This window comes from Zootoca vivipara, chromosome 7 (assembly GCF_963506605.1).
Source record: "Zootoca vivipara chromosome 7, rZooViv1.1, whole genome shotgun sequence".
Taxonomy (NCBI): domain Eukaryota; kingdom Metazoa; phylum Chordata; class Lepidosauria; order Squamata; family Lacertidae; genus Zootoca; species Zootoca vivipara.
Window position 1 is genome coordinate 77,836,774 of NC_083282.1, and position 10,534 is coordinate 77,847,307.

The window sequence follows — 10,534 nt, forward strand, 5'->3', positions numbered from 1 at the left end:
GGTATAAATAATTAAATGTATAACAATAACGCAAGTTTGTGTCTTCATTTATTTTATTTTTCTGCCTGCAGAAGTCACCTTGCGCACTTTGTAGTCTGTCTCTGCCACGCAGTAACCAAAGCTCTGCCTCCCAAGCACAGTACCTGTACAACATTGAGTTTTGGGTCTAGAATCCAAAACTTGTAAGGGAGGCCACGCCTCCTGTGACGAAACGAAAGTCGCCGCCACGGCCGCGCAGGCGCATTCGAACCCGGACCCCGGTGGGCGTGGCCTGGGCGGCACTGGTCCTTTTAGGCCGCCGTCTCCACCTACTCCCTCCCCTCCCGGTTGTTGGCTAAAGCGTCGCCGTCGCGCTGCCGGCAGAGGCTCTCGGAAGTGGCCTGTGGGAGAAGATGGCGCTGGCTGAGGCGAGCTCCCGGTACGCGGAGGGGGCAACGGCCGCCACTGGGCGGCTGGACCCGCTGTCCCGCTTCACCTGCCCGGTGTGCCTGGAGGTGTTCGAGAGCCCCGTGAGGGCGCCCTGCGGCCATGTGTGAGTGCGGAAAAGGCCGCGGGGGCCGGAGCGGAGATAAGAGGCCGCAGGGGTGGGTGAGGTAACCATGGCAACGAGGGGCTGGGGGGCCCGCTCTTGGGCGGAGGCCGGTTAGAACTGAACGGGCCGCTTTGCTCGCCAGGAGCGCAGCGAGGAGGAGGCCGCCGCGGCTCTGTTCGCCTTTTCCCTCCTCCAGCTGCACCGCCTTGCCTTGCCTTACCAAAGCTCTGGGCTGCGGCAGAGGCTGGGTTTAAATCGCCAAGGCGGTGGGAAACGGGTGTTTTTTTGGGGGGGGTGTTTAAACCCGAGTTTCCCGTTTTGGCCGTTCATAACAGCTCCCGTGTTAACGTGTTGGGAAGCGGTCGGGTCTCCGCCGGCCTTCCGCTTTTGCAGCAAAGCGGAGATGCTTGCAAATGAATGGGGCGTGTAGGTTCTTTCCAACTTAGAGGGATAGCTTTCGGTTCCATGGGTTCTTTGCAGTGTTTACACTTTCTGTTTCGCTTTTGCTCCTCCTCCTCTGTTGCTGCTGCACAAGCGGCTCGCCCTTCCTTTCACCAATCCCGCACCTGTTAGCTAAGGGCAGTGCCAAGCGGACCTCGAAATCTTGCGTCATATGTTGAAAATTGCTGGTGTTTCTGGTAGAGCACAGGGTTGAAATGGTGGAGACAAAAAAAACTAAGTGGCAATTATAAGTGATAGGTAATTAATTATAAGCAAAAGAACAGGTACTTATAAGTGAAGGAAAAATTGTAGCCTATATAAGGATTTTAGGAACCAGCATGAGAAATTGGTCGACCTTAAGCATGCCTTAAGAACAGTTAAGAAAATGGGGGTGCTAGCACTTCAAACTTTAAAAGAGCTTTAGTGGCCAAGCATATATAATTTTTCCTGCCCTGAAAATGGCCACACGCTCCCAGCAGTGTTACCTTTTGCAATCTATTAATAGGTACATAATTGCTGTTAACTTACTTGTGTTGTGTGAACTTCTTTGGTCACATAAATGCATTTCTATGTAACACAGAAGCCATAACGCTTAGACTTGGTTGCAGAAATGCTTTTAATGGGTAGCCCTGTACCATTTACATGAAACAAATATTGTCATCCTGCAGTAGTAGCATGCATTATACAGTATCTGTTTTTCCTTCGTCAGTTCTAAAGGAATAAATGAAAGAAATCAAAACTGCACCTGTTGAGCAATTATGTTGCCTGTTTTTACTGGAAGTGTGAATGGTTGTGACAGGTGCAATCCATAGTCCCCGACTACTTTTGTGTGCTTTTTATTTTGCCATAATTTGATGCTATGTATATAGCACCTAGAAGTATGATTACTATTGCTAACACAGCTGCTTAGTGAAGTTTATAGCAGTAATATTCACTTTTTATATAAGGTGTGGCTAACTATTCGCCAGTGGTGTGCTTTTGTGACTTTGTCTTGCATGTTATCAAAAGTAAACTTCATCAGTGATTCATGCTGCTATCATTAATGTTGGTTTTACAAGGTCTTTGAGGAGCAGGTTTTATGCTCCTTATGCAGTCAAATTTATACAAGAAGAGACATTCTTAAAAGGAACAGGAAGCTGTTAACCGGTTAACTAGGTAACTTTAAGGTAAGTTATAGAAATAACTGAGTGTAGGTTATTGCCTTTTCAAGATTACATTGTAATAATAGGTTTCTAGGTCCTGTGCTGCTTGTGATTTCTTTTGGTGTTAGAAGAAAGGGGTGCATTGGCACCTTGACTGATTGTGTACAATGCAAATGTTAATATACTGTCTTTTTTTTCATGTTAGCTTTTGCACACCATGCATTCAGGAGTGTCTTAAGCCAAAAAAACCAGTTTGTGGAGTTTGCCGCAGTACCCTGTCTCACGGCAGCAGAGCTTTCGACTTGGAAAAGCAAATTGAAATGACAGAGACTACTTGCAATGGCTGCAATAAAAAAGTAGGAAAAGCTGGCCTGTGTTTACCTATATATAACATAAATCTAGATAAAAGCAAATTTTCACATTAGATTTCTCACTTGATAACTGTCAGATTTGTGTAAAACAAAATTCTGGTAAGCCCTGCTGAATTTCATGGTGGTGGGGAAGAGGCTATTCAGGTCTTTCAAAGAACTGGTCAGGGTAACGTGGTTTTTTAAAAACTTTTTTCCTTGCCTCGACTAGAGCATGGGAAATGGTTCTTTCAGTTTCCTGCAATGAGATCTGTCAGTAGTGGAAGCAATCCAGAATGTTCAGATCTTGTCACAGGAGGGGATCATGGGAAATATTCTATTAACATGTCCTGTCAGTGCAAGGATTTCCACTTGCACAACAGGACTACCCCTTCTTCCATTCTGTACCCTCTCCAAATCTGCTCCAGTGAGTTAGGGACCTGGAGCAGCTTTATTTTTTGGGGGGGGGGTAGGGGCTAGAATGCTCTTTTGCATAAATCCTTGTGCTAGCAGAATGATTGCCTTAGCACTACTTTGGATTCCACCCCATGACTGCACGCAAACATTACAGTGCAGGTGGTGAAGAGAATACATGGCAAGCCCTCATGCAGCTTTTCAGTATTTCTTTGTAATATAAGAAGTAGCTCTCATGAAAGCATACAATTGTTTTGTGAAATTGATGCCATAATTGCTTCAATGGACCCCATGCACTTTGTTGTTTATGATTTGTAGTGAAGGTTACATAACCCCTTAAGGGGCTTAACAAAGTGGATTTTGGATGTACTGCTGATAACTTGAACAAAGTCTGATAGTTTGGGGACTGTTCTGAGCCAAAATTAAGTCAGGAATGGAATTGCATTTTATATCTTCCCAAAGCCCTACAAATGTTTTCAACTTCAGCTCCCATCAGAACCAAGCAACATGGCCAGTGGTCAAGGTTGATGGATGTTGTTGCCCAAAACATATGGAGGGCACCACCTTGGGGAGTGCTCCTTTATATTGTCAGTCTTCACAGTACAATGAGAATGTAAGGGGGGATTAATGAAGAGCTGTTGTATCTAAAATACTTTGCTCTTTTGTAAGAATGGTTTTTGTCTATTATCGTTTGAAGTTGAAAGTAAAACTGAAGTCCTCTGTTTTTAAAATATCTGACTTTCCATGTCTCAAACTGAATGCCTCTCAAGTGTATCATATTCTGTACTGAGCTTAAATCAGCATTCTCTTATCTATATATGCACACACATAATATATTGTGCTCAGTTTGATCTATTTGCCAGCTGAGACTGTTAAAAATTCATTACCATTCTAGAAATTGTCAGGTCATAGACTTCTCTAGATCTGGTAAACCAAAATTAAAATTCTTGTTCAATTGTAGTTTGGACAAGCAAGCTGAACTCATAAAATGGAAATCATAGAGTAATCCTGTAATTTGTGTTTTCAGTACAAATAAAATACCATACAATATTGTGAATATTTAGAAAAGCTTTTATTGGTAAATGTTGGCAACTCTACTTTTTCAATGCCTGGAGAAGTCCAGTTGATAATACAAACTTGTTTGGAGACTAACATTATATATGGGAAATGTCACAGCACAATAGGAAATATTAAATTCCATCCACCTCTGCTTTCTGAAACCAGAGTTTCTTTTATAATTTTGGAGGGGAGAGAAGTTGTCCCCAAGTACAATTTTAATGCTATCCATATATCCTGGTGCTGTTCATTTGACCTTGTCACAGTGCAGTTCTTAAAGCAAGCTACAGTGGAACCTCTACTCACGACCACAATCTGTTCCGGAGGCCCGTCCTTGTGGCAAAATGGGTCGCTGTCGTGCACAGGCGCGGGCGGCGATTGCCCGCAATCACAGCTCCTGCGCATGCACGAACGATGGCAAACCCTCCGGTTACTTCCGGGTTTGCCGTGGTCGCAACTTGGAACGTCCACGAGTGGAGGCAGTTGTAAGTAGAGGTTCTACTGTAGTTGATTTCTTTCTAGCTGATTGTATTATACAGAGTTAACTAACTTGGGGCATAAGAGAAACAGTAGACTGTTTAATCTCCAGGGAATGAAAGATAAGAACAGTGTCTGGATAAACAAGGTGTCAGCTAACAGAACAGTAAGGGATAGGCTAGATGCTGCAGTCTTGCTGCAAAGTGGTAAATCAGCTTAGTACAATGTGTCCCTTGTGTAACTCTGTTCTTTGACCCAGAGCCTGTCACAACAACCCTTTTGTGCAGTCCTTGGAACATACTTTTATGTCACGTCTGAAACACCTACACTGTTTTAAAGAAAATGTTTTATTTTCTCATTCTGTACAGATGTACCTCTCAAAGCTGCGTAATCATGCAGCTTCTTGTTTGAAGTACCAGAATTATATAATGGAAGGTGTTAGAGCCGTGACTAAAGATCCACCGCAGGACACCAGGTAACCTCTCAACTGTTGTGATTTGCTTACTTGTAATGAAAGCTCATATATAAGATAGGTGTAAAAACTGAGGTTCCTGTATCTTGACCAAATGGCCTTGGAGGTCTTCTCCACTTAAGCAATGGGACCCTTGAATTTTGCCACCCGAGCCCTTCCTGAAGGTTGTTCATAGTTTGAAATGGTATCACTGTGAGGAGATTAAATTATTTGGAGGGTACATTTGCATAGTGGAAGAGAGAGAGTCCACTGAGTGGACAATTGAAAGGTCTGGTGAAATAAATATGTCATGACCATTCACCCACAGGCTACAAAGTTCAGCTGAGCTTCCCAAGGAAGGAAGCCTTATTTGGAATTTGATTAAATGAACTGTGGTGAGGTCTTAAGTATATGGCACCTCACTTGCAGTCTCAACTGAGGTCCAGACAAATGTTTGTTAGCTAATGCAAAGCAGCTCTAGCAATTGTTCACATGTACATATGTGTAGTTGATGGCAAGAACTACTTCCTATTACAGTGGTACCTCGATTTACGAACGTAATCCGTTCCAGAAGTCCATTCTTAAACTGAAACTGTTAAACTGAGGTGCACTTTAATGAGGCCTCCCGCCGCCGGTGCCCTTCCACCGTTCAGATTCTGTTCTTAGACCGAGGTATAATTCGCAAACCAGGACACTACTTCCGGTTTTGCGGAGTTCATAAACCAAATCGTTTGTAAACACGACTGTTTGTAAACCGAGGTACCACTGTATCTAGTTTGCTGTTCATCTTCAGAGCCACATGTTGAAAGGTTATCTGTAGCATGAAAAGTGTTGCTGCTTTGTGCCAAATGAGAAAGGGTTTTTCTTTCATATTTTGAAAGCCTCAAACATTAATTATAAGCTATTCTGTGTGCTTTTCCCTTCAGAGGTTGTAGTGCTGCCTAATAGCTTGCACTGCTTTGTTGAATCATTCTGGTGTGCTACTCAAAGAGCCTTCTCCTACATGAAGTTAAGCTGCTACAAAATTGGAAGTTTTGCATGCATTTATGTAACCTTTCATAGAAGTGAAGGCCTTAACCATCTGTTTCTACAGGAGTGTTCCAAATAGGTTCACATTTCCTTGCCCTTACTGCAATGAGAGAAATCTGGCGCAGGAAGGGCTGGTAGAACACTGCCGAAAGTATCACAGCATGGATGCAAAGCGAGTGGTAATTGCTTTACTTTTCAAAGTGTAGTTCAGGGTGGGTTGATAGGTTGTTTAATATGAAGCTTTTTTTTCCTTGAAGGAACAAATAGCATTACTTTGATTGTAGCTAGTATCCCAGTGCTGCATGACTTGCTAAAAATTTCTTAACAAACTTTTTTTCTGCCATTCCTGAATTATTTTAGCAACCACTAACATGGCTGGGTGTTTGTAGTGGTGTTTTTGAATACTTAAGATTGTTCCAGTTAGTAGGAGTTGCCCAACCCAAGTTTACACTAGGAAGCATCAAGATATTTGGCTTGTGGCCAAAGAATCCCCAGTAGAATTCTGTTTGCCCTACAAGACTTTCTTTCCCTCCCACTCTTCCCATACCATTTCATTATGCCTCTGGAAAAGCCATTTCTAGGTTTTGCAGCAATACAATGCTGTGCTTGGGGCAGTGACTAATAAGTTTGTATGGACAGAATTACCCTTCTGTTCTTTGGGTTTCTTACTAAGGGTTTTCCTGGGACAAGCCTTTGACAAAAGAAAATAGTGGGCGAGATCTAGAATATATGCTGCTCAGATTGGGGGGGGGGAACCTCCCACCAAACTTAAAATGGAAGAAATGTGGGTTGGATAAACTTCAAACTTTTCCAGGTTTGCCCAATTTGTGCATCAATGCCATGGGGTGATCCAAACTACAGAAGTGCTAACTTCATGGAACATCTTCAACGACGACACCAATTTTCTTATGATACTTTTGTGGTAAGTAGTAACTAGGAAACAGCCTCTTCAGAATTTACCAAATGCTAGACCTTTACCTTTAGACCTTATTTTAAACTTTGTCTTTTTGGACAGCCTTATTCTAATGTAAAAAGCTAGGAAATGGTGTTTAATTTAGTTGCTGTCCTTGGAGGGGGGATGACCCTTCACAGATCAGCCCATACACAGAATTGAGCAAAGCCACAACTGGGCCCTGAGCACTCAGGGAAATCCTGGGGGCACCCCTTGGAAATTTGTGCCTATACCACTTAGCATCCTGTAGTGGGAGAAATGAGAAGTGAAAGAAGGAAATTGGCTTTAACAGTTCTGGTACAAGAGCAAAATCTGTTTAATCACACACATTCTCACTTGTCTCCTGTTTTTAGGATTATAATGCTGATGAAGATGACACGGTGGCCCAAGTTCTGTTACGTTCCTTGAGGGATCAGTGAATATTGCAAGGAGTAAAACTCTTCAATACTTGGCTTCCATTAGGGGAAATGTACCACAGACACTATTTGCCTCAAGATTCTTTGGCATCCTTAAAAGTGAAGAGCCTTTCTTAGTTTTGGTTCCTGCTGTCTCCATACTTGGCTTCTTCTAATGGTTGCTCCTTTACTGTTTGCCTGCTCAAGGGTATCTCTGTTCCTTCCAGTTAATCTTAAATATTATTCTCTGCTTTTTATTTCACTTTTGACTTCTAAGGCCTATACATCACCAAGAACTTTGCAATAATTTTACCCTGTGAGCATCCTCTTCAAATTATTGTGCTCTCTTAGACATTGGTCAAGCATCGGAAGACTAGGTTTTCTAGATAATCTAGAAGCCCTGGTTTGTTAGGTTCAGCTGTTAGAAATGGGCTTCCATTTCTTGGTTTTGTAGAGAAATGGTGGATTTTATTCCAAATCCACAATTACAAAAGTTGATGCCAGTCATTCAACCGCACAAGTCCCAGTTGTGAGTAATTCTCTCTCACTTCACAATATGCTCTTGTGTGTGTTCAGCAGCTGTACAGTACCTGCTTCTTTGAGTTTAGAGGGAATTGGTTGTTTCTTTAATTTGTTTGGTTTTTTTAAAAATTTCTCCATCTTTTGACATCTTTGCAAAGTTCAGATGTGAAGTATGATGGTGTTTGTGTGGTGCTTGGGAAGACAGAAGAATTCAAATACAATGTTTTATTTTTTGCCTCTTAAACTCAAACTTTTATATTTCTACCTCTGCGCCTAGAGTTCGGAACAATTTGAGAACAAGAGGGTTGAACTTTAGCAGCTGGTTTCTTAGACGCAACATGTTGGAAATACTGCCCTTTATGTAAAACTGCACTTCTATATCCAAAACAAATGCTATGAAGGGATGTGTGAGAATTTCCATGCTGACACAGCAGTGTTAATGTGCTTAACCTATTGTAAGCATACAGCCACATTTTGAATTCTTAGGCTGCTGTGGTTCAAAAACATTTTGGTACATAGTATACAAGATCTGATTTTCAAATCAGTTCTTGATACCTCAAAAACCCCTAGCCCTATTCTTGCTTGCTGTTTACACACTAACTAAACAGGTGATTGACAAGTTGGGTGGTGTCTGGTGGTTCTGTGTTGAATGGGATAGGAGAACAGGGCTCTGCAGGCTTTATCTGCCAGGTCAGAAACCCTATTAGGAACTCATTCTACTGAATACACAGAGATCATATGATGCGGCCTACAGGTGTAATTCTACTTCCCCATCACATTTAGTCAATATATAGTGAGAATAGGGCTACAGTGAAGTGATTTACCAGAGGTTATCAGCACTTCAGAACGTACTGCCATGTAGTTGAGTCTGAAATGTTAGTCCTGATTAACCTTTTCCTTTTTCTGGAAGTGTAAATATCCTCTTGTGTGGCACATTCAGATGTCATGTTCTGTGTGCAAAAAGTAAGAGTGCATTTAACTGTTAGAAGCAAGTTTGAGAACTGGGCCAGATTCCTTAGTTCAGCCTTTACTAGCCTTGGGTCCCCAGATGGTGTTGGACTGTAACTTCCATCAGCCCCAGCCATTGGGGATGATGGGTTCTGTAGTCCAATAACATCCGGAGACCCAAGGGTTGGGAAAGGCTGTCATTAGATTATACTTCTGTTACACAATCAGATCATTTGTTCTGTGTTTAACGACAACTTTTTGCACTAATTATTATAAGCGAAACCGATGTGAGGTTATAGCGCCAGAGCTAATACCCATTTATGTAAATCAGCACACATAATTTAGCCTAACAGGCATGCAGTGATAAAATCTGAGTCTGAAGTATGTTTGCAGCCTGCTGAAAGATGGATTCTTAGAACCTGTGGCTTTGAGCTAATACTGACTAATGGTACATCTGAAACTAGTTCCTTTATGCTGAAGTGGTCTAACTGCCAACTGCTCGTGCTACCTTTTAGAAAGTGCTCTGTGTGGAGACCACTTGGTCCTATGCTAAAATTCTATCTTGAAACCCTTGATTGCTAGGATTTTGATTCCATATTAAAAGTTTTGCACTGAACCATTAATTTTTTTTTGTGAGTGTGGCCAAGATACAAAGAGGGCATCTGGTATTCTGCGGCTCATGAAGTTCACTCCTGTCACCCTAGGCTCTTGTGTGTCTTTGCATTTCAAAGCAGTACATGAAGTCTGGGAAACACACCAAAACAATGTTCGGTATGGTATAGAAAGCCCGTAGCACAGGGATAGGGAGCCTGTGACCCTTCAGGTGCACTGCAGTTCCCATCATCTCTCCTAATTGGCAATGCTGGCTGAGGCTGATGGGAGCTGGAGTCTAACATTCCCAATGCCTGCTGTAGCCAGAAGGGAGAACTGGCTGTCCATACATGCACGGAAGTGCCTTCTGCATGCGTGTGGACCTCTTTGAATCTTGGCCACTGCCTTTCAGTATTCAGTCGGAACATTCTGCCATCCACCTATGGAATTCATAGGAACCTGGGTATCCTCCATGAACATATCAAGTCTTTTTTGTTCTTGTAATTCTAAGTGCACTTCTAGTAATGTTAATAAAAATTTTAGAGTGTCAAATCTGTCTTGTTCTGGCTTTTAAATGAAAAAAATGTAAATAAATGTAAAGGATAAACACTAATGTATGGAAATATTTTGTCCCTTGCTATGCGGAGCACCAATGGCTGTCACTTGAACAGCAGTAATGAGCAAAGCTCAGTCTCTCCTGAGTCTTACTCTTCTAGGTTTACACCAGCTTCCTCTGTTGCTGCAGAGTGAAAATCCTCAAGCACAGAATTTTATTTTGGAACATAGTTTTATTGAACCAACTTCAGCCTGGCAACTCCTCCACACTGCTGTGGGGAGTGGGAGAGAAGCCTTGTGCAACTCATACCGTGGACAAAAATAAATCTTATCAACACTTTGACTTGCTGACACGTACAGTTTCAGGATATGAAGGGAAAGGATTAAATACATATGGGGTACAGAAACTGAATTAACCTGTGCTTTTTTGAAGAAACTTCATCCCGTCCTAATTTGCTTATGTTGGTAAGTGATCATGTTGACAAAAGCCCTATTCTAAGTGTAAAATGTTGCCTTGCTCATTTAATCTCCTAAATCAGTGGTCCTCAACCTTGGGCCTCCAGATGTTTTGAGACTACAATTCCCATGATCCCTGACCACTGGTCCTGCTAGCTAGGGATCATGGGAGTTGTAGGCCAAAAACATCTGGAGGCCCAAGGTTGAGGACCACTGTCCTAAATGA

At 42.3% G+C, this 10,534-nt stretch overlaps 1 protein-coding gene across 1 annotated transcript; it reads left to right on the top strand.

Annotated features, from left to right (window-relative positions):
- The first annotated feature begins 294 nt into the window (after positions 1–294).
- Positions 295–9,910, top strand: RNF114 (ring finger protein 114). The gene is made up of 6 exons (XM_035122836.2): positions 295–532; positions 2,321–2,471; positions 4,778–4,884; positions 5,954–6,068; positions 6,704–6,811; positions 7,195–9,910. Exons 1-6 carry the CDS (start codon positions 393–395, stop codon positions 7,258–7,260), a joined length of 687 nt encoding a protein of 228 aa, XP_034978727.1. The 5' UTR covers positions 295–392; the 3' UTR covers positions 7,261–9,910.
- Positions 9,911–10,534: the final 624 nt, after the last annotated feature.

Excerpts from the sequence above, each read along its gene's own strand:
- RNF114 (XM_035122836.2), top strand. The coding sequence starts at position 393 with ATGGCGCTGGCTGAGGCGAGCTCCCGGTACGCGGAGGGGGCAACGGCC. Across the intron at positions 2,472-4,777 it reads GCAATGGCTGCAATAAAAAA|ATGTACCTCTCAAAGCTGCG; the intron begins GTAGGAAAAGCT and ends CATTCTGTACAG. Across the intron at positions 6,812-7,194 it reads TTTCTTATGATACTTTTGTG|GATTATAATGCTGATGAAGA; the intron begins GTAAGTAGTAAC and ends TCCTGTTTTTAG.